This window comes from Typopeltis vanoorti, chromosome 23 (assembly GCF_054136105.1).
Source record: "Typopeltis vanoorti isolate ZY-2024b chromosome 23, IOZ_Tvanoo_1.0, whole genome shotgun sequence".
In the NCBI taxonomy this organism is placed as follows: domain Eukaryota; kingdom Metazoa; phylum Arthropoda; class Arachnida; order Uropygi; family Thelyphonidae; genus Typopeltis; species Typopeltis vanoorti.
Window position 1 is genome coordinate 75,666,908 of NC_143571.1, and position 26,537 is coordinate 75,693,444.

Below are 26,537 nucleotides of genomic sequence, written 5' to 3' on the forward strand. Positions count from 1 at the left end.
TGATAATTCTAGTTTCTCTGCAAAAACACTTTTCACCTGCTCAGAGAATAACATTCTCTCCAGGTATCTACATCCTTCATTATAATATAGGCCATCTCTTGCATACAGTTCTTTTCTTTCCTCAAATGCACTCCAAGCATCTCTTTTGGCACATTCTAACTATCTTATCATTCACCATTGATGCTCTCCACAGGTATGACAATGCAGAGCTGAGAAGAAGAGCATCAATGGTGAATGATAAGATAGTTAGAATGTGCCAAAAGAGATGCTTGGAGTGCATTTGAGGAAAGAAAAGAACTGTATGCAAGAGATGGCCTATATTATAATGAAGGATGTAGACACCTGGAGAGAATGTTATTCTCTGAGCAGGTGAAAAGTGTTTTGCAGAGAAACTAGAATTATCAGGGTGGATGGCAGCAGGGGGCCTCTTTTGTAAATAGGTGACTGGAAGGAAAGGAACACATGATCTAATGTAGAATGCATTAGATCACCTCTCTCTCAGTTGTCTACTATACAGCCTCAAGTATGAACCTCAGATCTCTCACCACCTGATTCATACTGCCTCTTAACACGTTCATTGCCAACCACGCGATATTGCGTGATACAAGTTCTCACCGGTCGGCCGATCACGCTTTATTGCGTGGACGCCGCTATCAAGTTTCTAAGCGGAATAGTATAGTGGCCACAGCAAAACAGCACATAATATTTATATTGGCCACTAGGGAAGGGATCGACTTTCGTGGAGTGGGGATGGCCGCCAGCCATTGTCTATTGTTTATGTTAGCCAGTGCGCACAGTGGCGGCATTCGGACAAGGCGACGACGCGACGATTTTGTTTGTTATTCGTTAATTTAGCGTGCTTGAAGTTTGGTTTTTATTTATTTTGAGTATTGTTTTTGTTTTTTTTAGTAAGTTCCCTATAAATGTTGATTTTTGATATTTTTTTCTATTTGCATGTTATTTTTAAAAATTCTATGTGATTATAAAAGACTGATAATTAAAGTTATAATTATTATATTTAAATGTTTTTTATTTGTAAAATATATAACTTATTTGACCGAATTGCATATCAAGCAATATCGCGTAATAGATATTTAGAGTACATAAATCCTATGTACATAATAATAAAAGCATATAATAATATATTTAACTTATTTTGAGCACAATAACAACTAAATAAAAAAATAAAAAAAATTGGCCACCACATGAAATTCCAATTTTCAGCTTGGCAATGAACGTGTTAAGTCATTTGTACCCATTATCACAATCATCCATCCACTCTTTCACCTCACTTAATTTGCACTGGGTATCAGTTCTCCAGGCAAACACTCCTATGACATTCTATTTTGCACTGCACTGATCATTGAATCTCCATATATCACATCTCCTACCACTCTGTTCCTCTCTCTCTCTCTCTCTTTTCTCTGATACTTTCTGTCCTTCCTCTCCCAATTACCTGCTGCTTTCCTGACATCTCTCCATCCTAACTCTGGCACTGTGCTGCCTTCCTCTTATTTTCTCTCTTTCCCTAGTTCTCCTATTCTCTCCCCCTTCTATTGGAGTCTCTCCTGTCATGCTTCTTCTTTTAGGGCACCTATGTCACTACACTTCCTAATTTCATATCCTTATTCATATGGCACTCATCTTCCTCATCCTCAATTATGCTACTTCACTCTCTTTTGGCATGCACTCATTTCTGACATAATGCTGCTGAAGTCTGTTATGCTTAACCCCTTCTTATTTGCTACATTTTAAGTAGACCTGCACTGCCTAGGTTCTCACCTGCCACATTTCTAACTGCCAGGTTGTGAACATGCTGCAAACACTGCAGCATGGAAGATTAACAAAACATTGCACTCTTTGATTCGAAAAGACCTGGGTTCAATTCTTGTCGTGACGAGGGGAATCCTCTTGTGAGCTTTTTAATTGAAAGTGAGCTAGCCGATCTCATACAGAGGCAGCAGGGTTTTTTCTCCCAGAAACTCAGATTTTTCATCCTGCATACAGACAAAAATGCTGTTGTTGGTGATGATGGATGGTAGAGGTATTGAGTAGTGTCACAATAGGTGAATTAAGTGGTATTGGAAAGGGTGAGATGTATTTAGCGAAGTAGAGTAGAGTGCTCTCCTGCAGTGAGTCCTTCAACTCCTTAGAGGTGTCACACAATAACAATAATAATAATAATGATGCCATGTAAAATGTATTCCTTAAATGATTGCAGGCTTGGCAATAACATATCGACAAAATGAACTGCTGTAGCCACTATTATTCAAACACTGACAAAATATACATAAAATATTATGTTAACATACAAATTAGAGAAGGGCAAACTATCTACAGACTATATGTATTATCTATATTAGACTCACTGTAAATTTAAAGCAAAACTCCAATAAATTATAACAGAAACTTATCTTTTTTTCACTGCCATCTTGTAACTCATCCAACTCTAATGTAGGGATCCCAGATGTCCCGTAAAATACGGGATCATCCCATTTTTGGCTAATGTGTCCCATTGTCCCGAGAAAACTCTTCGGAACAGCTTTTTGTCCCATATTTTAGAGTACAAGACTGAACAACAAAATCGATGTGTTGCAATTTCTATTCTGTTACAAACATCGCTCTCCGTCATTACAGGGAACTGTAGATGAGTTATTTTCTCAAGGCGAGTGATGGCAACACTGCAACAATGATAAGTTTTGTGTCTATAGTAGTAAGTAAAAAACTATTTGAAGGCAACTTAAAGTGGCTTAATGAAAATATGCAGCCTAACAATTTGATTTACTATTTCTTTATTTATACTTAGTAAAGTGTGTGCATAGTAAACCTTCCCACGCACACACACACTTGGAAAGTTAGAATTATTTTGTAAGACATATGTGATGGATGCGCATGCTAAACTTTCACCCTCAATCATAAGTGTCCCGTATTTTTTTCCAATGTATCTGGGATCCCTACTCTAATGCCACCCTCTGGCAGATAGGGTTCTGGATGTCTGGAAAGTATGTGATTGCCACTCATGAAATATTGTAATCCTGTTGTACTATGGGTGGGCTATGGATTGTTTTTATTATTTCTTTATTTATTTTTTGTATTTTTAAAATTTATTTTTTACATAATCTGGAAGTCCTGCTCTAGAGATTTAACATTGAACTTTTTTTGACCCACTTCTGGCCTCTAATTAGAAGGATAATGGTCTCACACAGATGATTCATCTCCTACCTTAAGGCAATCACGAATATTCATGCTGATCTGTATGACAAGATCCGAGCCTGCAGCCTCCTGGTTGGAGAGTAATCACATTAATCTTTCAGCCATCCAGGTCAGAATGAAAGTAGCAGTGATAGACCTTTGTGTTCTGCCACTGAAATCCAGAAAATGTGCTGGGGTAGTGATGTCTAAGTAGAAACTCAAATGTGCAATAATTGGGCAAGAATGTGTATAGTAAGTGTGAGAACCATATTTTTTTGCTTGGAGAATGATGAATGATTATATTATGTTGCCAAGAGCAAATTATGGGTGCTTTGTCAGTGAATGAATTTAAGGAGAGGTATGGGTATTATGTAAATAATGGTTAGTGTGCACTTCCCACAATGTCTTTGAACTCCGTAGAAGTCCATGTATAATGATAAAAAGACTCAGAGGAAACCTAAGATTTATTATACAGGTGGCTCCCGGGTTATGGATGACCCGACTTACAGCATTCCGTACTTACGAATGGGCTCCCAAGACTACCCATAAGGATAATTGATAATTTGGGAACTGTGTACCCTCAATTCTGTGATGATTTTCGTGACTTCACTGAAGAAGACATCGGCGAAGCCAGAAAAGTTGTGGTGGACAGTGGCAATGCATCATTGCAATTGGACATCAATGAAAATGATGTCAATTTACTAGAGTCCCATTCACAAGAATTAACCTTATGGAGATAGAGAAGCCGCTGATAGAAAACACAAGAACACGAAGAATCAGAAGATCCAGAGCCAAGAAAGTTTACCACAAAAGAATTAGCTGAAGCCTTTCGTCTCATTGAAGCAAGATTTGCTAAACTTGAGGAGCAAGATCTTAACATTGAGCAGTTTACAAAGGTTTAACATGCAGTTAGTGAGAACATCAGCTGCTACAAGGCTATTTATGATGAAAAAAAAAAAGAAAAAAGCTGTGCAAACAACTCTTGATGTCTTTTTGAAGAAATCGACTTCAGTGGTAAGCTCCCCTCCTCCAGCTGCAGAATCAAATCCTGATTTTTCAGCACCAGAATCTGATCCTGATTCAATTCCTAATTCTCCAGCACCCATTCCATCCTCTCCAGCACCATCTCCATCATTATCTTTGATTAATGTTAGCCTGCCTTCTGTTTATGTTCTATTTGTTTGAATTAAAAGAAAGAACACGGTAGTTTCTGTAACTTATTATAGTACAGGGGTATTCTTATTACAGTATTACACTGCATTACTATTGTCACATATGCGCTGTTCATCAGGGATCCGAGTTACATACAAATCTGACCTAAAGATGTTCTCAGGAATATATCTCGTCCAGAACCTGGGAACTGCCTGTACTTTCTACGTAATATCATTGTTTTCTTCCCTTTAATACTCCTTGAAGGGATATCCAATATGCATATTGTGTTTTTGGAGTCATCATAACTAAGTAATGAAATGCTCATATAATCTCAACAAGCATAAGTTCATTAAATTATCCAAATTTGAACAGTTGATATTCAAGGAACATCCTTCCATCCATTGATGATAAACTACCAGTATATAACACAAATCAACAAAAGCAAATACTACTTTCAGAAGGTTGAATATCTATATATCATCCATATATCATAATGAAACCAAAAAAAAACAGCAGTGTGAAAACATTATTATTATGAATCAGACATGGAAATAAACAAAGAAGTGAGGGGCCAATTAAATAATTTTCAAACTGTTTACATAATAAGCTAAAAAAATTTTTTTGCCATGTATAACAGATGATGAATTATATCTGGCCAGCCTGGTGTTGGCTGAGTGATTAGCATATCTGCTCTCCAGCCAAAATGCTGTGGGTTTGAATCCTGTCTTGGGCACAGATGTTTGTGATTGTCTGTGAGAAAATACTAGTGGTGGTGGACAGTAAACGGACAGTTATAGAGTAGGTATCCTCCGTCAATGAGTCTTTGGACTCCTTGGAGCTGTCACGTAATAATAATAATAATATAAAATGACAAAGGGTGAAAAAGGTATTGCCAGTGAAATAAAAACATGGAAGTCATGTACTGAGAATGTATAGAGCAGAAATTCAAAGAGTAGCTTTGACACAAATCCCAGAAGGAAGAAAAAAAATCCAAAACTAACTTAGTGAAGGATGACAAAGAGAGAGAGAGAGAGAGAGAGAGGCTGGATGGGAGGCCAGGGATTAGTTGCAAAGACAGGAGTAACTGGAAGAGATGAATCTTAGCCTTATATGTCACAGGGCGAAAAGGATACAGTAGGACTTCTTACTGCTTGCACTCAAGTTTGGATTGTTTCTACTAGTTGCTCAATTATAGCATTGTTGTTTTGTGACAAGTGCTTTTCTCTTCTGAAAATATTTGATAATTCAACAAAATATTGAAATGTTCAAATCCAACAAAATGGTGGAGTTACATCCATTAAAATAAGCTAATGCCTAAGCGATGATACTTCAAAACCAAATTGAATATAGGAATAGGTAATAGAATAAGCCCAGATTAGGCTTATTTTATTACTTATGTATTTTGGGCAGTCAGTGGAATAATGTTATCTGGAATAAGACAAAACACCCAACTAGTAGTATATACAAGACAGCATTCCAAGTAAATTTAGCATATGAATATGAGAGAGTTGGGTTAAATAGAAAATTGTTGGGATAGACAATTCTTGAAGCAAACTGATGCCTTCAGTGGCAGAACTGTATTAAAAATAAAGAGAAAGGGCTTTGACATTACTGATATTAAAGGTGTTTAACCAGTGGTGTGGTCATTTAAATTGCTTAGCTAATCATATATTTGAAGTAAAGCACAGAAAGGACCCAGACTAAGATCCATCATGAATTGATGTAGGTGGAGTGTCATAGAAGCAAGACAGGTGAGAGCTGAACTTTTTGCAGTAACAAATAACAGACCAGTTTGGAAGCTATATGAGAGGTTAATCTTGAACAGACTAAGTCCAGAAATAGAGAAAGTGCTGATAAAAGAACAGGCAGGATTTAAGCCAGGAAGATCATGCACTGGACAAGTATTAAACTTAATACAGTTTATTGAGGATGGCTTTGAAAGAGGATTAGCAACAGGAGCTGTATTTATAGCTTTGACAGCAGCATATGACACACTAAATCTTAGAAAGCTTATAGTCAAAATTTACAGCATGACAAACAGCTGTTAGTTAGTTGGAGATATTTAGATCGTTGCTGTTGAGCAGGAGATTCTTTGTTGATTTTCAAGGAAAAAAGAGCAGATGGCATATCCAGAAAAATGGTCTACCTCAGGGAAGTATGCTATCTCCCCTCCTCTTCAATATATATATATATATATACTAATGACCAACCTATAAACTCACGGTCAAGAACCTTCTTATATGCAGATGACTGAGCAATAGCTTATCAAGCAAAATCCTTTGATGACATTGAGAAGCAGCTCACACCAGAGCTAGAAACCCTTACAGTTTACTATAAGGAAAACCAACTGAAACCAAATCCCAGTAAAACCCAAATGTGTCTTTTCCATCTCAATAATAGGGAGGCGAGGAGCGAGTTGAATATAGAATGGAATGGTGTGAAACTGGTCAATTATCCAAATCTTACTTACCTAGGTGTTACATTAGATAGGATCCTAAATTATAAGCAACACATAGAGAAGACAGCAGCTAAAACTCAAACACGTAGTAATATTCTGCACCAATTTAACATCATCTTGGTGGAGTGCAAATCAACAAGTACTGCACACCACTGCAGTGGCACTCTGCTTTTTGACAGCTGAGTTTGCTAGCCCTGTTTGGGAAAGATCATCACATGTCAAAATTATTGAAAAGGTTCTTAATGAAACATGTTAACACGTTAAAAGCTGCGTTAAGCCTACAAAAATTGACCATCTATACTCACTGTCTGGTATTGCACCTCCTCACATCAGAAGGACTACACAGAGTAGATATGAGCGGAAACAACAACTAAATGATGAATGGCATGCTTTGTATGGACATGTTGCAGTACATAAGAGGCTAAGATCAAGGAAAAGTTTTATTCACTCATTGGAACCATTGGTTGATTCCATAAAAGCTACAAGGTCAACAATTTGGCAAGAACAATCTCCAGAGGCTCTGAACTTAAACGACTCTCTTCCTTCCGGCTTACATCTTGACTGGCAAAGATGGAAGACATTGAATAGACTTCATTCTGGAATGGACAGATAAAAGCAGAATATGGCCAGATGGGGCCACACAGACAATGACAGCTGCTCATGGGGTGAAACACAAACATGGATCATCTTCTGCAATGCTGCTTAATAGACATTAATAATATATGTACCCGAGAAGATTTAATGCAGTGCAATGAAATGGCTTTAAAGTATATATTAGTCACTGGATGAGTGAAATTTGACATTTTATGTTTTTGCTTAATGTTTCATGCAAGTGGCATTTTTGTCTTTTAATGTATGCTTTTAATCCCTATTCTTTTAATGTCTATTTCTTTAAATGTATGCATATAATCATTTATATGTATGTATACATTTTCTGTAGTTCGCACCCGAAATACATAAGTTTGGAATAAAATTGTTGGTAGGAAACAAGTTTGGAATAAAATTGTTGATAGGGAACTAGTATGGAATCCTAATTGTTGGATTATTGCATTACATTACTTGGGGAATATACATACCATAAAATATTTTTTTATGTTTATGTTAATAAACACAAAAAATGTTAAACAGACAAAAAAAACATCTGAAATTTCATCATCCATTTTATTTACAGGCATTTTTGTCAGCATACAAGGACTCTGTTGAACTCTGAATGGTCTTGTGACTTCGTTTCAAGAGATCATACAGATTTCAACATGTACAACTTAGCCTATTGAATTGTTCATAGTAGAAAATACTTGCATTTGGTAAGATTCAGATAATATTGTTTAAAGTGTAAAATATTAAGATAATAAAATATAGCACTTAGATATTCTACTTAAATATTCTACTGAGCTATATGTAAGAATAGGTCCAAAGGTTTGGTACGGTTAGTGTAAGCGCCTGAGGCTGTGTAATATTAGGAGCAGGTGTGCATAACAACAGTCACGTGATTTCCTGCTGCAGAAAAAAAGTGCTGACATCATTCAGAGTATGAGACTAACATAGCACCGCACAAGGTGTTTCAGGAGAGGATAGGAGGCATTATGTGATGCGTAATATAAGGGATTGCAGGAGCAGGAACAAGGCTTTTTTTTCCTGAGATCTCGTGGTTGTAAGGAGAAAGGAGGTAGCTGGTTCCAGGCAGAACGGCGGGCGAGGATGCGTGGCAGCGGGAAGTTTGAATCGAGCAGTTCCTGAATTTACGGACAGAGTTTCCAGCACGATGAAGCTACCGCTTTCATGATAAGCGGGTGCTGAGTCGTCGATGTTCCCATGAAGTCCACAGAACAAAGATAGCCACTGTGCGTATCAAGGATAGCCACTTAGCAGAGATATAACACTGCACGTTGTCCAAACAAAGAATCGAGTCTCGGGTATCCACAACAGTATCAGCCAGCAGACCCATTCAGAAACCATGTGAAGGTAATGTAGACGTTTTATTATTTGTAATTTGGAAGCCTGTGAGTGAGTGAAGAAATTTAGATGCAAGAGACTTGATAAAACAGAACAATATCAACTAGTGACTTTTAAGTAATTGCTCAATTAGACTTGAGCCTGACATCGAGATTGTTAAGACGAGTTTGATAAAGTTGCAGAGATAGGAATTGTTATAAGTGTAATGTGTTAAGTGACGATTAAGTATAAGCAGTTTACCAAGAATTAAGATTTTATATGTCTGGGACAAACCCTGAAAGAAACTAGCTTTCCTAACTTAGTATTTGTATGAGATTGCAATCTTAATTAGTGTATATTGAAGTTATAGAATCAACATGTGTTCTTTTTCTAAACTGAGTCTTGCTTGATTAAGAGTGTCAACTCACCGCTCTAAAAATACGTACTTGTCGCGGGAGAGTAAAGTTAAAGTGAGAAATTTTGGCCACGACTGACTGAGGGAGTTAATGGATAGTTACATATTCTGGGTTATTGGAAGTATCTCCCTGAGTAGTATAATTTGTTATTATAGAGCATAAACTGGCGCAGTCTTTAAATTAAATAAATGTGTTTATGCTTGAAAAGGAGAGAGAGCCAAGAATCCAGGTTTGTACTTAGAGTGATTGGTGCATTTGAATGGTGCGACATAAGTATATTTGTATATATAACAACACAACAACTCATATTGGATAAAGTGAGTACTGTGTTGCAGAATAGTAATATTTTGTGTTGGCATATAATTGAAATCCTAAAACCCACCCCAACTCAACATCACCAGAGTTCAAGATCAGTACAATCAACATAAGAAGCCTGAATGGCAAAGAAATGGATTAGGTGAGGAATTTGATAAGTACCAGATCGACATAATAGTGGTGACCGAAACAAAAAAGGCAAAAACTGGTGAGATCTTTCTGAGGAATAAGTACAAAATGTTATATTCAGTCAATGATAATCAAAGAAAAGGAGTTGCATAAGCAACTGACATAATGAAAAAGGAAAAGGTGGTCCTTGTTGGGGATCTAAATAACAGAGTAGGAAATGATTATCAGACATACAAAAATATTTTAGGAAAATTTGGAGAAAAGAGTAAAGCTAATAACAATGGCAAATACCTGTTGGAGTTCTGCTCAGGACATGGACTGGTTATTAATGTTCCAACATAAAAATCCATGGTACAGGACACCAGAGTGTATAGAGGATTTGAAATTGGAAGTGATCACTCACTATTTAGTCTTGAGCAGGATGAAATTGAATTTTATATATTGAAAAGATTAAGAGTGTCGGGTTTTTCGTCCTGTAAACTCAAGAAAATCGACCGTAGAACCCACATTATTTCAGACATTAAATATATTGTGTTAGGGTTAGAGACCACGAGATGGCGGCACATTTGAGCCGTCTCTCTTCACTGCGTACCGCTTAATTAGTGATAGCCTTGGGCCATCTGTCTCTGATTGGGTACCAGTGGAGATTGAACTGCCCACTCAGTCTCCAAAAGTTAGATAGGGCTAAATGGCCTCGCCTACTCCCGTATATACGGGAATAAAAAGGCGTTAGCTGATTTTTTTTTTTTTTTTTATATTGAAAAGAAGAACATGTAAGAAAATTTTAAAGTGAATAAAAGTTGAGCAGCTCTGAGATGTGAACTGTAGACTAAAATACACAAATATTATTCAAGAAAAAATGAAAGAGTTTCAGAGCAGGAACCAAACTTTGGAGATTCACTGGCAAGCCCTGAAGAAAACACTGATTGATTCAGCCAGAGAGGCATGTGGTGAGGTTGTCTGCAAGGATAGAAAAATCAGAACTCCATGGTGGACACAGGAAGTAAAAGAGACAGTGAAGGAAAAGAAGAATGCATATCAAAAATTCCTGGCAAATAAGTCAGCTTGTGCTCTTAGAACAGTGTTTCTCAAAGTGTGGTATGCGTACCCCCAGAGGTACACGAAAGATCTAAATGGAGTACGTGGCAATTTTCAGCTATGCATTGTTAAAGCAAGGAATCATTATTAAGGAAAAAAAAAAGAATTATTTTCAATGTATACAGCAGTTTATGTTGAAAATGCTGTATGCTGTTGTATACAGCAGTACACGATTTTTTAGCTTTAATTTTGGGAAAAAAAGTGCAAGTTATATTCAAGTAAATATGGTAATTTTTTTATCTTTCAAATTCTTAAGTATGGATCATTGGTTAAAGACTGGATTTATAAAACTCACAAAAGAGAGCAGTATAGCAAATACAAGTAACTGTAAGCAACAAGAAAACGTTGATATTGCATCTGGATCAAACGAGATTGATAAGGGTGTGTCGTCTGACATCTCTAGAGAACCAACTAGGAAGAAGATGAAAAATCTTACTATGATATGAATTACTTGAAATGTGGATTTTCATGGACGAGAAATGAAGAAGAACCTATTCCAAATTTTGTTCTATTAAAAATAAATCATTTTTTGTTTACATGAACATATAAATTCAAATAAAATAGACATTTACAATGAAATATACTTTATTTATTTATTATTATTATTTTGATAAAAAGGTGTACTAGATAATAATTATTATTAAATAAGACCTCATGGAGTCAAAGACTCATCTAGGAGGTCCTTTTATCTCACACACATCTCATCATACCGGGTCTTAAACACATTAAACACATTCAAACTCCTTGCAGACACCACACTCTCAGGCAAGGCATTCCAATCATTCACAACTCTGCACGAAAAAAACCTGTCTCTCACTCCCCTACTCACATGCTAATTATACAGTTTCCAGGGATGACCTCTGGTTCTCCCCTGAACTCCCACTATTCTCTGTAGAACTTCTCCACCATTGATCCTATAACCACCCCTTACCAACTTGTAGGTCTCTATCATATCTCCCCTCTTCCTTCTCTCCACTAGACTCTGCAAATTACATCTTTTCAATCTTTCCTCATACTCGACATTCCAGAGGTCAGAAACTACCTTAGTCAGTCGCCTTTGGACCCTTTCCAACATCTCTTCATCCTTCTGAAAACCAGGTGACCAAATCTGGGCAAAATAGTCCATATGTGGCCTAATCAAAGTCTTATACAATGGAACAAGAATCTCCCTACTTCTACACGTCAGTGTCCTCCTCATCATTCCCAGAAGTCTTTGTGTTGTCTTCACAATTTTGGCGATGTGTCCCCTAAATTTTAGATCCTTATCCACTATCACTCCCAGATCTCTTATTTCCTCTACTTCCAACAATATATTCTCACCAAGCATAAATTCTGCATCCCATCTTTGTTTTCCAAATTTTAAAACCTTACATTTTTCAACATTGAACTCGCATCCCCATTTGCTTGCCCAATCACTCAATTTATTCAAGTCTTCTTGCAAGGCCACAACATCTTCACTACTCTTTATGGTTCGTCCCAACTTTGCATCATCTGCAAACAACTGAATATCTCCATCCAAATCTTCGCCAATATCATTAATATACAAGTTAAATAGTAATGGCCCTAAAACAGATCCCTGAGGCACTCCACTAGTGACTTTCCTTTTCCTGGATATTGCACCCCCATACACAACTTGTTGATACCTATCAGATAGCCAATCTCCATTCCAATGCACTAATCTAATATCCAACCCCATCTGCTCTAGTTTGACTGTCAACTTATCATGAGGTACTCTATCAAAAGCTTTTGCGAAATCCAAGTATATTACTGTGTATCCTTCTCCTCTGTCCAAGGAAGCAGTCACTTTATTGTAATAAGTAAGTAGATTACTAAAACACGACCTCCCTTTAGCAAATCCATGCTGTCCATCAAAGATTATACCATTGTTGTCAACCCAACTCTGGATCCTAGTTCTCACAAGCTTCTCCAACAACTTAACCACAACACCTGACACACAGATAGGCCTATAGTTTGATGCTTGAGTTCGATCACCTCCTTTATGAAGTGGCACAATCTTGCCCTCCTTCCACTCTTTAGGGACTTGACCAAGTGCAAGACTCGTATTAAAAAAATATGTCAAGGCAGGTGTCAACTCTCTGGCACATTCCTTCAGAATACGCGGTGATATATTATCAAGTCCCACAGCCTTATTTACATCTAGTTTACTCAACTCCCCAAACACCTCTTGCTCACTTACAGTCAGTCTCCCCTCCCCATCATCAACTGCTCTTAATCTCTCCATGAAGTCACATTCACAAGATTGAAAGATCTTTATGAACTGCTCATTAAGTATCTCCACCACACATTCTGCAACAGCTGTCTTTATACCATTTCCTCCAATCAATGTCATCCTTCCATAATCATTCTTTCTTTTGCTGGCTACATATCGAAAGAACTCCCTAGGATTCTTTTTAGCTTCATTAGCTAACTGCTGTTCATACCTCTCTTTAGCTACTCTCACCAACCAATCACCCTCCTTGCCTGGTCTTTGTAGACCTCATGAAATTGGTTACTTCCACTTCTCTTATGCTGCCTCCACAATGCCCTTTTTCTCTGTATTGCATGCTTAATCTCTTTATTCATCCATCTCACACCTACCTTATTTAACCTTCTCACCCATGGTATACATTTAGACATTGCATCCACTAAATATTTTTTGAAAATCCCCCAAGCTGCATTGATCTCTTTTCCAGCTAACTCCTCTTTCCATGCTACACCTGCAAGCTGTCTCCTGAGCTCTTCATAATCACCCCCCTTGTAGTTCCACATATACCCTTTTTTCACAGGTGTCCTTGCACTGCTGGCAAGCACCCAAGTAATCACCTCATGGTCACTTTCACCAATTGGTGGATGATTTGATACCTCATTGATAATTACATCCTCCGATGAGATGACCAAATCCAAGACCCTTAATCCTCTTGTGCCCTCTGTTACATACTGTCTGAGGTAGTTATCCCTCAAAAACTCAAGAAACTCATTTTCTTTACTTCCAGTTGCTATCTCTTCATTCCAGTCTATATTGCCATAATTAAAATCACCCATAATGATCACCCTTTTCTTATTTGCTTGGCTTATTTGACTATACATTTCACTATCACCACCATTCACATTACCAGGTCTATAACAACATCCCACCAAGTATTTGATTCTATTCACCTCTATCTCACACCATACTGCCTCAAAACCACTGGCCCCATTTCCCTCTTGCATCTCTACCTTGTATGGACATAACACTTTCTCTATCATCAATAGCACTCCCCCTCCCTTTTTACCCCTTCTATCCTCACAAAACACATCATACCTTTCCATCTCTATTCCTGTCAGGATGTCATCCTCATCTAACCATGTCTCACTTATTCCGACAATCTCTGGGTGCACAGACGCAATTAGTGCAACCATTTCATCCGTCTTGTTTCTTATACTTCTAGCATTGGTATACAAACACAACAACTCATTTCTGGATCTACAGCTAGTTCCACTGATACCACTCACTCGATGTGATCTCTCCATGCTGGACTGGGGCCATTTCCCTTTCTGCTTCTTCATTTTAGAACCCTTTGCAATTCCATCTGTTTCCTTTTGATCCCTGATCATCCCATTACTTTCCTGCCTACACATGCTCTCACCTCCTCTTGGAGCATCCACCTTTCTCACGCTGTGTATCCCTGTCCACCCTGAGCCTCCCCGTTTCCCTGCTCCTCTTGCACACCCATTCTCTCATTTTCTATACCCATACCTCTCATTTTCTATACTCATACCACTCACTTCCCCATTCATTTCCACTCCTTCAATCTCTCCTGTCTTACTCTCCTGCTCTTCCACATCACTCCCCTCTCGATCTGATTCATTCTCTCTATTCACTTCTCCACTTTCCAGCAGCAGTCTCTCCAAGCGACTCGCACCATAACCACTCAAATGCAGTCCATCGCTCCCATACAGCTCACTTCGTCCCTCAAACTCATTCCACACATTAACAAACTGTACTCCCATCTCCTCACACATTTCAGCCAGAATATCATTCATAATCCTTGCTCTCCGCCTCATTTCACCACAATTATACCTAGGCAACACACTGACCACCCTTCCTGTCACACTATTCTCCTTTATCTTTCCAAGCAGTCTCCTGACATTCATTTTGACATGCTCTTTGTTCTCTCTCAAATCATTTGTACCAATTAATACAATTAACTCTTTTGCTCGTTCCCGCCTCATATTCAATGCCTCAATCACTCTACTCATTTTACCACCTGGAAAACATACCTTGTGCATTTTATCCTCTAGCACACCTTTAATAATGGAGTCGCCATACAACGCCACTTGCTCACCTTTTGTTAACTCTTTCATGCCATCATGAGTTATTTTAATAGTTTTGACCTGAATTCTCTTAATTTCATTCCGCATCCATTTCATTTCTTGCTTCATCCAATCCAATTCACCTTCCAAACCTCACGACACATTCACTCTATCATTAAATCTTTCTAACTTTCTAACTCTCGACCGTCTCTTCTCACCTTCCCTCTCATTCATCCTTCTTTGTTTCCATACTTTCGGTCCAACATACGTCCAACTTTTACTATCATTCTTCTCACTTTCACTCTCACATATCTTTCTTTGTTTCCGTACTTTCGGACTAACATGCGTCCAACTTTCGCTATCATTCTTCTCACTTTTACTGTCATTCATCTTTCTTTGGTTCAGTATTTTCGTTCCAACATGCGTCCAACTTTCGCCATCAGTCATTCTTTTTTCGCTATCATTCATTCTTTCGATTTTTTTTACTTGCGATTTCTGCATCACGCCATTTCTACTTTCATTCGTTCTCTCAATTTCATTTCTTTCCGCCACACTTTCGTCCCTTTTAACATCTGTTACGGTTGTCAAATCGCTCTTTTTCTTTTTTCCTGATTTTTTAACATTTTTTCGCCTGTCTTGCTCACCATCCTTCTCTTTCAAACGTGCACTCGCGACACAATCGGTACTAGCACTTTCTGTCATCAACTTCATATTCGCATTCATCAATTCCTCGTTCAGGTCACATTTTGAACACACCCTTCTTCCATCCGCACTAAACATCCACAAATCATTTATGTAATCGAAGGAATACATATAACAGACCTCACACTTAACGAACCAACTGAAATCCAAATTAAAATCATGGAATGATAATGCCGCCGCCATATTTTTTTTTTTTTTTTTCTCTGCAGGTTACTAGGTCTAATATTAACGTTTTCGTATTTAGTTTAAGCAAGAAAAAAAACCACACTAATAATATCGGTAGCGTACAACGTTTACAGCTGCTCTTACTTAAACAATTACGCATATATACTTAATTATTCCTAGTAAAAATGAATGAAATGAAATATAATAAAATAAAATAATGAAAATTTAAGAAGGGATACGTGGATATCTGAAGTTTGAGAAACACTGTCTTAGAGAATACAGAGACAAATGTAAGAAAGCTAAACACTATGTAAAAAACTGGCTAAACAAAAATCATGGGAGGACTTTGGTAAGAACATAGAAAATAAATATCAAGAAGGTGGCAAGATATTCTGGAGATTCTTGAAGAAGCTCAGAAATGGAGGAAAGAGTGCTGTAAAAGAAATTAGAGATGATAAAGTGACATGAAAAAGGAGAAAAAAGATATCCTTGAAGTATGGAGTAATTACTTCGAAAAATTGCTAAATGAAACTAGCAGTGATAGCACAGTGGTAAAAAACACAAAACAGGCATACAGTCAGGAATACATATCCATACTTAAAGTAAAAATAAACCATCAAAAGCCTGAAATGTGGAAAGGCAGCAGGTGTAGATGATATTTGTCCAGAAATGCTCAAGTATGGAGGTATAAAAGTCACACAGTGGCTGCACTGCATAGTTCAGAAGGCCTTGACAGAGGGACGAATTTCAGATGATTGGAGTAGAGCTCTGATACTACCCATATATAAAAAGGGGAAATAAAACTGAATGTGAGAATTACAGAGGTATTTCATCATTGAGTGTTCCTGGAATGATATATGCAAGTATACTTGAGAAACGGCTGAGAAGAATTGTGGAAGAGAAACTTGGTGAAGAACAAGCTGGATTCAGGCCAAATAGAGGCTGTCAGGATCAGAATTTCACTTGACGACAGACAGCTGAGAAATCATGGGAATATAACAAAGATCTGTACTTGAGTTTTGTAGATCTGAAAAAGGCATATTGTTGGATCCTACTTTCTACTCCGATGTGTATTCTAGTTGTTGATTGACTCCTCATTTGAACACAGAGAATATTTATTTTTAACTGTGCCACTATATGTTCAAATTTGCACGAGCAACGTTGAGGAATCAACCATCAACCAATCTATGTTATTACTAACTTAATTTTAGGCCAAGGTTCTCTTTATTATATAGGATTCCCGCTAAGGTTCGAATTATTTTAATGAGCGGTGCAATGAAGAAATCAGCAAATACAAGATTCAATTGAAATAAAATTATTTAATGCAGTGTCACATAAATTTAAATCAAAGCAAAGATTTCTAGTTGGGAAAATACAGTTAAACAATAATTAAGTTTTCATTGAGATACTAGCAAACTACTCAGCTGAGTATAATAATTACGATTAGAACTTATGCTTACAGATTATATTCTTCTTATTATCAAGGATTCTTATCACAACTTCACTCAGATTAAAGTTATTATTCAATATAGTTTAAATATCAACTCAGTTTAACCATTCGGAACAGTTATAAAATATAAACCATCCGACATTCATTTCAAGATTTCAAAGTTCTATCAACCTAGCAAAATAGTTTGCAGAATTTTCAGTTTCCAATATTACATTAAGTTTCTTACAACAGGCTTCTCTATATCACACCTTCAGTCTTGAACCATTAATCCAAATGGAACAATATTTGGAATTTCAAGATGGAAATGTCTCACTACATCACACATTCGATCTTGAATAGTTAAATACAGCAATAAGGATTAAATTATGTTCGCCAGAAATAAGTTCGCTACTTCACACTAGGCATAGAAAAGATAATCTTACCGGCATAAGCAGTATAGCTTCTTCACATTGAGAATCCTATGAACACACTTAAATTCTTGTTGACTTTCACTTTGAGACTACACAAACTTAAAAGAATCTTCTGTTTCCGTAACTGATTAATAGATTCGGGAGAATATATCCTTTTGCACTGGTCCAGCTTAACTTCCAATTTCCTTCTTTTCTTATTCTTATTATCCCTTGACCTGCATTATTCCAGTGCAAGGCAATAGGAAATTACAGTAGGGTTAGAAGTCCGAAAAAGGTAAGTCAAAGTGTCAAGCGATTCCCAGTCCTTGTTATTCCTTTTGCGCCATGTTAATCGGCCACCATGCTTGCCTACTTCCCTACTTCCATGTGTCTCATTTTTTTCATGTACTGCTTGTCAAATCCTACTCTCCTTTCCTGCCAAAATCTGGTTCTAACTGGTTTTGTTTATATCCAACTGGCTGCGTGCGTCCTCTACAGTAACATGCGCTAAGGCACACGCTAGCTAAAAGTAACATAATTTCTCATTGCAGCCAATCAAGTGTTTTCTTAAGGAATTTCCTGGATACATTAAAAATGCACATATTACAGTTTTTAGCATTATATTAAAGGAATCAAATTCACAAAATAATTGATATTTTAATACACAGCTTTTCATAATCGTAATTTATCCAAAGAAAATATAAATAAATAATTGTTTAACATAACTTGAAAGAAATTACATAAATAGCATATTATGGACATGAGACTATTAGTTTAAAAAAAAAAAAAAAAATTGCTCAGGGAATGGTAGATTATGTTGGACTCTGAATGATGTATTAACAGTTTTCATTTCTCTTCATTCAGAATCCAACAAAGGCTTACTCTTCTTCTGAAAAATTTTTCTTTAAAGAAAAATTATTCACACGGGTCACTCTTGCTTTTTTTTTTTTTTTTTTTTTTTTTTTTTTTTTTTTTTTTTGCAAAACTTAATTCCCTATTATGACTTGTGTATACATTCTCATCTACCTTTTCATTTAAATTTCTATCACCTTTATTACTGAGATCAGCATCATGTCTATATCATACCTGTAATGAGGGAATGTCTCTTCAGAATAAAATTTAGGTTCTCTGCTGCTAGTCTTGGATTTTTTTTTTTGTTCTAGTTGTGTCCTCTCTGCAATTACTCATTCTATGATAATTCTTTCCCTTTCTTCTCACAGTGTCTAGTGAATCTCCTAAGAAAACCACTTGGTTAGGCCTGTTTCTTTCTTCTCTTTCTCTTCTTGTTTCATTAGATCTAGTATGAAGAGTAGTTGCCTTGGCAACGTGAACTTCAATTGTTAGTTGATTAGTAGTGTCAACTTTTATTTCAGACGTGGGTATCTGTTCTTTTAATGCTATGTCTGTGCTGAATTGAGTTTCAGGCTTATCCAGTTTATCTAAGTCTGCACTACTGTTATGCTCAATTAATTTATCAGCATGTGATTGTACTTTGCATGGGGATTGTGCATCAGTTGACTTATTAAACCTTTCTGTTATTTTGTTCTTTCCAATGTATATAGGCATATTATTGTGTCTAACACCTCTTCTTCTGTTCATCAGAATATTTCACCCCTTGAAAAATCATATGAAAAGTGATATCTTTCCATGAAGTTAGTTCCCAAGATGATATGAGAATCTGGATTAGATGTTGAAGGAATAACCAGTAAATTTTGCCAGACACATAGTCTAAAACTAGGCAGATAAATTCTTGCACGAACCTTCTCATAAGCTATAAAATTAGAGTCAGACAGAGTGATAATTCTCACAGGTCTCCTTAATTGAGCTATATCTTTCCTTAATCTATGCTTTATTTGTAGGAAATAGTTTCTACTAATAGTTTAAGCATTACAGCCTGTGTCTAATAAAATATTACACTGGAATCCTTGGATATTTCTTTAATCTTCATCATTGACTCATTAGATTTAAGGGAGCTTTGATAATTACTGCATTTTCCGTGAGGGATATATCCAAAATTAGAATCCCATGTGTTGTCGGAGTATTTTCTTCTAATATAAGAGCAATTTCTGGCAATATGTCCAGTTTTGTAGCACCGGAAACATTTAGGAGGATCTCTAAGGGTTGAGAGATATTCTTTCCTTTCCTGAGATTGAGAGGCAATGGGCATTTGTTGATTAATACCCTTTAATCTTTGCATCACCTTATCCGACTTGTTAATATGGGCAGATTTTGTCTTTGTACTTCCTGTTCTAACATCTCGTTGATTCTATCTGTTGAGAGGTTGTGATTCTCATGAAATTTTAAGGTAACAGCTGCTAGTTGTGTTACCACTTGATCAAGGCAATTTATTATTGGTTGCTGCAATCTCTCCACTTCATGGTGAACTAGGGTATTTACTTCCTCCATTAATTTCTTTTTGTTAGATTGATCTTCACTGTCTGATACTTGATTAGGATTTATAGAATTTTCCCCAATACTTTTCTTCCTTTCTTTCTTCTTTTCATTCTCCTTTCCAGTTTCAATTATGTTAGAGGAACAATGAGCCCTTTCTATGACATTTATATGGCCTAGATTGAATGAGGGAGAAAAGTCTCCTATCATTTGCTCTTTTTCTTTTACAGCTTTAAAACACTCTTCTAATGTGGTAATTCTCTTCTTGTAGGCTGTTTCCCTTAATTCTGGTCTAACACCTTGGCAGAATTGTTGGGACACAGCCCAATATAAATGATGTTTATCTACATTGGATGCATTCAAACTATTGGAGAGTGTTATAAAAGTCAGTAACACTTTCATTATCTTTCTGTGTGACCCTCTGTAGTTTCCACAGATTTGGACCATTACTTCTTAGTTTAGAAAATTGTGATATCAAGGCATCTTTAAATTTTTGGTACTCTAATGTTTCTTTCAGTATTGGAGATGAGTACAAAAAGGTCTTTGCTTTACCTGTTAACTTACTATGTAATAATATCAATAACTGGAAGTCAGTCCAATTTGCTACGTTTCTAAGTTTTTTCACAAAAGAAAAAAAAAAGATAGCACATTATCAGATTCCTCTCCCGAAAATTGAGGAAATACCAGTTGGGGGTTTACAGTTCGGAAGAACTCACTATCTTCCATTCCCATGCTAGATGCAAGAGTCATATTAATTTATCAGTTACAAGTTTAATTGTTATAATCTCAATTCTAAAACTTTTTTCAAATACAATTCTTTGCCTGACTTGCTCCACAACCTGCTCACCGTGATTCACTTCACTCTACTACTAAGGCTATAAGGATTAATTCTTCTTAAAGAACTACAAAAACTTAATCGCGCAATTAATATTAGCGAATCAGCATTCTGTCGGCTGTGCCATTTTGTTGGATCCTACTTTCTACTCTGATGTGCATTCTAGTTTTTGATTGACTCCTCATTCGAACACAGAGAATATTTATTTTTAACTGCGCCACTCTGTGGTCAAATTTGCATGAGCAACATTGAAGAATCAACCATCAACCAATCTATATTATTACTAACTTAATTTTAGGCCGCTGTTCTCTTTATTATATAGGGTTCCCGCTAACATTCGAATTATTTTAATGAGCAGTGCAATGAAGAAATTAGGCAAATACAAGATTCAATTCAAATAAAATTATTTAATACAGTGTCACATAAATTTAAATCAAAGCAAAGATTTCTAGTTGGGAAAATACAGTTAAACAATAATTAAGTTTTCATTGAGATACTAGCAAACTGTTCAGCTGAGTATAATAATTACGATTAGAACTTATGCTTACAGATTATGTTCTTCTTATTACAACAGGCTTCTCTATATCACACCTTCAGTATTGAACCATTAATCCAAATGGAACAATATTTGGAACTTCAAGATGGAAATGTCTCACTACATCACACATTTGATCTTGAATAGTTAAATACAGCAATAAGGATTAAATTATGTTCGCCAGAAATAAGTTTGCTACTTCACACTAGGCATAGAAAAGATAATCTTATCGGCATAAGCAGTATAGCTTCTTCACATCGAGAATCCTATGAACACACTTAAATTCTTGTTGACTTTCACTTTGAGACTACACAAACTTAAAAGAATCTTCTGTTTCCGTAACTGATTAATAGATTCGGGAGAATATATCCTTTTGCACTGGTCCAGCTTAACTTCCAATTTCCTTCTTTTCTTATTCTTATTATCCCTTGACCTGCATTATTCCAGTGCAAGGCGATAGGAAATTACAATAGGGTTAGAAGTCCGAAAAAGGTAAGTCAAAGTGTCAAGCGATTCCCAGTCCTTGTTATTCCGTTTGCGCCATGTTAATCGGCCACCTTCCTTGCCTACTTCCCTACTCCCGTGTGTCTCCTTTTTTTCATGTACTGCTTGTCAAATGCTACTCTCCTTTCCCGCCAAAATCTGGTTCTAACTGGTTTTGTTTATATCCAACTGGCTGCGTGCGTCCTCTACAGTAACATGTGCTAAGGCACCCGCTAGCTAAAAGTAACATAATTTCTCATAGCAGCCAATCAAGTGTTATCTTAAGGAATTTTCTGGATACATTAAAAATGTACATATTACAGTTTTTAACATTATATTAAAGGAATTAAATTCACAAAATAATTGATATTTTAATAACTAGCTTTTCATAATCGTAATTTATCCAAAGAAAATATAAATAAATAAATAAATATTGATTAACATAACTTGAAAGAAATTACATAAATAGCATGTTATGAACATGAGAATATTCGTTTAAAAAAAAAAAAAATTTTTGCTCAGGGAATGGTAGATTATGTTGGACTCTGAATGATGTATTAACAATTTTCATTTCTCTTCATTCAGAATCCAACAATATGATAAGGTGTCAAGAGAGAAGCTATTCAATACGCTGCAGTTATATGGTGTCAATGGGGCATTATATCAAACAATACTTAGTCTTTATTTGAGTTGTAAGTCAGCAGTTAGAAGTGAAGGAAGTACAGGAAGGTGGTTTAATGTTAAATCGGGTGTCAGACAAGGATGTACATTATCTCCTCTGTTATTCATTAACTATATGGATCACATTATGAAGGAAATTGGTATTAAACATGATATCAAAATTGGAGATGTTATCTCAGCTCTTTGCTTTATGTGGACGATGTTATACTTCTAAATAAATCTGCTACAAGTCTGCAAGATTCCCTGACTAAATTGAATAACTGTTGCAATAAATATGATATGAAGGTCAGCATTAAAAAGTCAAAGACAATGAAAATAGGCAGAAACATTGAAAATATCAACTGCATTGTGAATGGAGAACCTATAGAACAAGTAAAACATTTCAGCTACTTAGGCATGATTTTCAGTGAAGATGGTAAATTAGATATGGAAATAGACAACAGAATCAACAATGCTGGTATGGTAGGAAGTCAACTGAATAAATTTATATGGAATAAGAGAGAAATTAGCCAAAACACTAAATTAGCTGTATGCCAGACAGTGTTCAAACCAATTTTATCTTATGGATCTGAGAGCTGGGTCAGAAGCAAAACACTTGAACAAAGACTAGAGACTGTAGATAGTCTCTAGATTGTAGGCTTGAATGGGAATATCATATTAAAAATGAGAATATTAAGAAAGAACTTGACATTGTCAGCATCCATTGAATGTGTTAGCACAGCTAATCTTAGGTGGTATGGTCACTTAAACAGAATGGGAGAGGAAAGATTAGCAAAACAAGTGTTCTTTGCCTGGTTGGCAGGAAAAAGATCCAGAGGAAGACCAAGATATAGGTGGATTGACACAGTAAAAAGTGCCTTAGAAGACAGAAATGTAAGATCTGATAATATTGGAGTCTTGACAGTTAAGAGACTGATTTGGAGAAAAATTATAGATAGGAAGTTAGTAATGATGTAAATTTTTCATGTAGTACTATCATACCCTGTACACCCCTTGAGGCTATATACCAGGAATTTGATGATGATGATATAATTGAAAAAATTAATGTCAGTTGTGTTCATTGCACAAATTAAAAGCAGACAACAGAAGTATTTTTACAATAAACAAAAAAAAAATGCATTAAATCTTCTATAGTATATTGTACATGTACATTAAAATGATGTTCTACCATGATCTAGGAGAAGCAAGTTTCAACAAACTTGTAAGCCTTGTTGGCCAAATGGTTAGCATACCTTCTGTCTTCAACCAACAGATTGTGAATTTATTGAATCCCACCATGAACATAGATGTGTAAATATCTTTATGTGAGAGATAAATTTCATATCCAGTGTGAGACCACCACCCTCCTTATTTGGAGGCCTCCAAGGAGTTTGAAAAAAAAAAAGTTCTGTGTTGTTTGGTCTCTAGGTCATGGTTTCCAGATTAGCTAACCTTCAGACCATCTGCAGTAGTAATGCAACTGTACTAAGACCAAGAGCCTTTTATAGGTGGATTCATCGTTAAAAAACCTGCACTTCAGTAAATATGTAATGCACTTTAGCAGTGTTTTATGATTATTATTTAATATTACTTGATTTTGTTTGATAGATATCAGCATATATTTTCAGAATATTCTTATAAATATTCTTTGTTGATATATTTCTGTTTAGGACATGCTCTGAAATCGTCTGGAATAACATTTTCTCTGATTTTTTCATCGCCTGCATTGAGATGCATAGAAACATGTTCAAATATATTAAAAGGTAAGTAAATATGTTGCAGTGCTTTTAAAAATCTATTTTATGCTTAAATTTAACTTTATGCTTTTAAAATTCTACTTTATTTCTTTTTAAAAACAAATTCTTGTTTTACTGCATAAAGGTGGTGATAAGGCAGTGGCTTCAAATTATAGGCCAATCTGTATATCTGGAGTTGTGGTGGAGAGATTGGTGAGAAGTAGGATACAGAAATGGGTTGATAACAGTGATGTTCTCTGTGGTTATCAGCATGGGTTTGTTAAAGAGAGATCATGTTTCACTAACTTACTTATGTACTATAGCAAGGTGACAAATACCTTGAACAGGGGAGATGAATATACAGTGGTGTACTTGAATTTTGCAAAAGCTTTTGATAGACTGCCACATGACAAGCTGGTAAATAAATTGAAAGAGATGAGATTGGATAATAGACTTCTGAGTTGGATCAGTGACTGGCTGTCAGATAGGTATCAGAAAGTTGTATATAGGGATGCAGTATCTCAAAAGAGGAAGGTCACTAGTGGTTTGCTGCAGGAGTCAGTTTTGGGACCATTGTTGTTCAGTTTGTATGTTAATGATATTGGGATGGGTTTAATTAGTGATATGCAGTTAATACAAAACTGACGAGCAATTCAGAGTCAAACAGATGTTATAGCCTTGCAAGAGGGCTTGAATAGATTGCATGAATGAGCAGGTAAGTGGAACTGTCAGTTCAGTGTTGTAAAGTGTAAGGTTTAAGATTTGTTAAGCAGCAATAGGATGTGAAGTATAGACTTGGTGGAGAAACTTGAACAGAAGTAGAGAAGATAAGAGATCTAGGAGCAATGGTGTACAAGCACCTGAAATTCAGGAACCACATTGTGCAAGTTGTGAGGACGTCACATCGGATAATGGAAGTAATGTGAATAATGCCTTGATCAGGCTCATATGGATTATTGTACACAGATTTGGTCACTGGGTTTTCATGGCGACGAGGATATGTCAGAAAGGGTCCAGAGAAGATTCACAAAGGTGGTCAGTGGTATTTGGAGTATGAGGACAGGTTGAGAGCATGTAAGTTGCAAAGTCTCGTGAATAGGAGGAAGAGGTGGAATATAATTGAAACATACAAGGTAGTTAGGTATTGTTATCAGGTTGACATGGAAGAGATTTTTCGTAGAATAGGAGACGAGAGTAAAACAAGAGGCCATCTCTGGAAATTGAGCAGAGGAGTGAGGAGAACCTGTCCCCCTTCTTAGAAATGGGTTGAATGATGGCTAATTTCCACTACAGGACCGGTGCGTGTGTGTTCTATTTGGACTAAATTTTTCTTCTCTCTTTTTTTTGTCAAAAAACCACTGGAAGAATGGAATGGTGAATGACTGAAATTGTAGAAGGACATTTCCCAACAGTATCAATAATAATGTTGGTTAAAGCAGTGAACTGAGGGAATAAGAAAAGAAGATTTATTTTTTCCATGAGTAACAATGCAGTACAAAAGAAGAAAGCAACATCAGACAAAAAGTTATGGTCCAGTGGCAGCCGGTGGAAATTTTAAGTGGGGGTGCTGCATATACAAAATAAGAAAAATAATTCATTCTTTCCTAATCAGTAACGAATTTATTAATAAGTAAATTTACATATTAAAAATATTATTTGAAAATAAAATCAATTTTTGCCCTAACAAAATTTTTCAGTAACATTTTCATTAAAATTTGTAATTTGTAAAATTATTTAAATATAAAGAGCTAATAAGCTTCATTTTGGCGATATAAACATTATTTAAATTAAGGGGATATTAAATCCCACATTGTTTTAAAATCAAATAAGAAACTCAAAGATTGGAATCAGAGAGTTTCATGCCAAATATAGTAAACTATAAAGTATCGGCGACCACTAGCGTGAGCTAATGCAAGTGACCCTAGTACGTGATACAATACCGGAGAACTCGCAGCAAAGTCGGTAAAGTTCTGATCGCTATTCTTAGGTATTTTCCATAATGTAAAAACACATTTCCTAGGAAATGTATGCTGTTATTACATTATGGAGGGAGGTCACTACCCAGACCGGTTTCAGCCTTTTTTGAGGCTTCATCAGCAAGTAGCTAGACCAAATTAATACCAAAGTGTATAGCGAAAAGAACTTATACTCTGTTATACGAGTTTCCAAACAGGTGTAACCATTAAGTTACTTAAATATAAAGAGC

General features: G+C 36.2%; 2 protein-coding genes across 3 annotated transcripts in view; one reads left to right on the top strand and one right to left on the bottom strand.

The window, feature by feature from the left end:
- LOC150094001 (ecdysteroid-phosphate phosphatase-like) overlaps positions 1 to 26,537 on the top strand; it is a 136,594-nt gene that overhangs the window by 51,945 nt on the left and 58,112 nt on the right. Inside the window, exon 4 of the mRNA XM_090412935.1 lies at positions 24,266 to 24,358. Within this exon, the coding sequence (XP_090269061.1) occupies positions 24,266 to 24,358 (93 nt within the window). The remainder of the gene's footprint in view (positions 1 to 24,265; positions 24,359 to 26,537) is intronic.
- LOC150094003 (uncharacterized) overlaps positions 18,656 to 26,537 on the bottom strand; it is a 163,414-nt gene continuing 155,532 nt past the window's right edge. For both annotated transcript variants that reach the window (XM_090413117.1, XM_090413116.1), the window contains one exon: positions 18,656 to 22,172. In XM_090413117.1, coding sequence (XP_090269243.1) covers positions 19,888 to 20,529 — 642 coding nt within the window. In that variant the 5' untranslated portion in view covers positions 20,530 to 22,172 and the 3' untranslated portion in view covers positions 18,656 to 19,887. The remainder of the gene's footprint in view (positions 22,173 to 26,537) is intronic.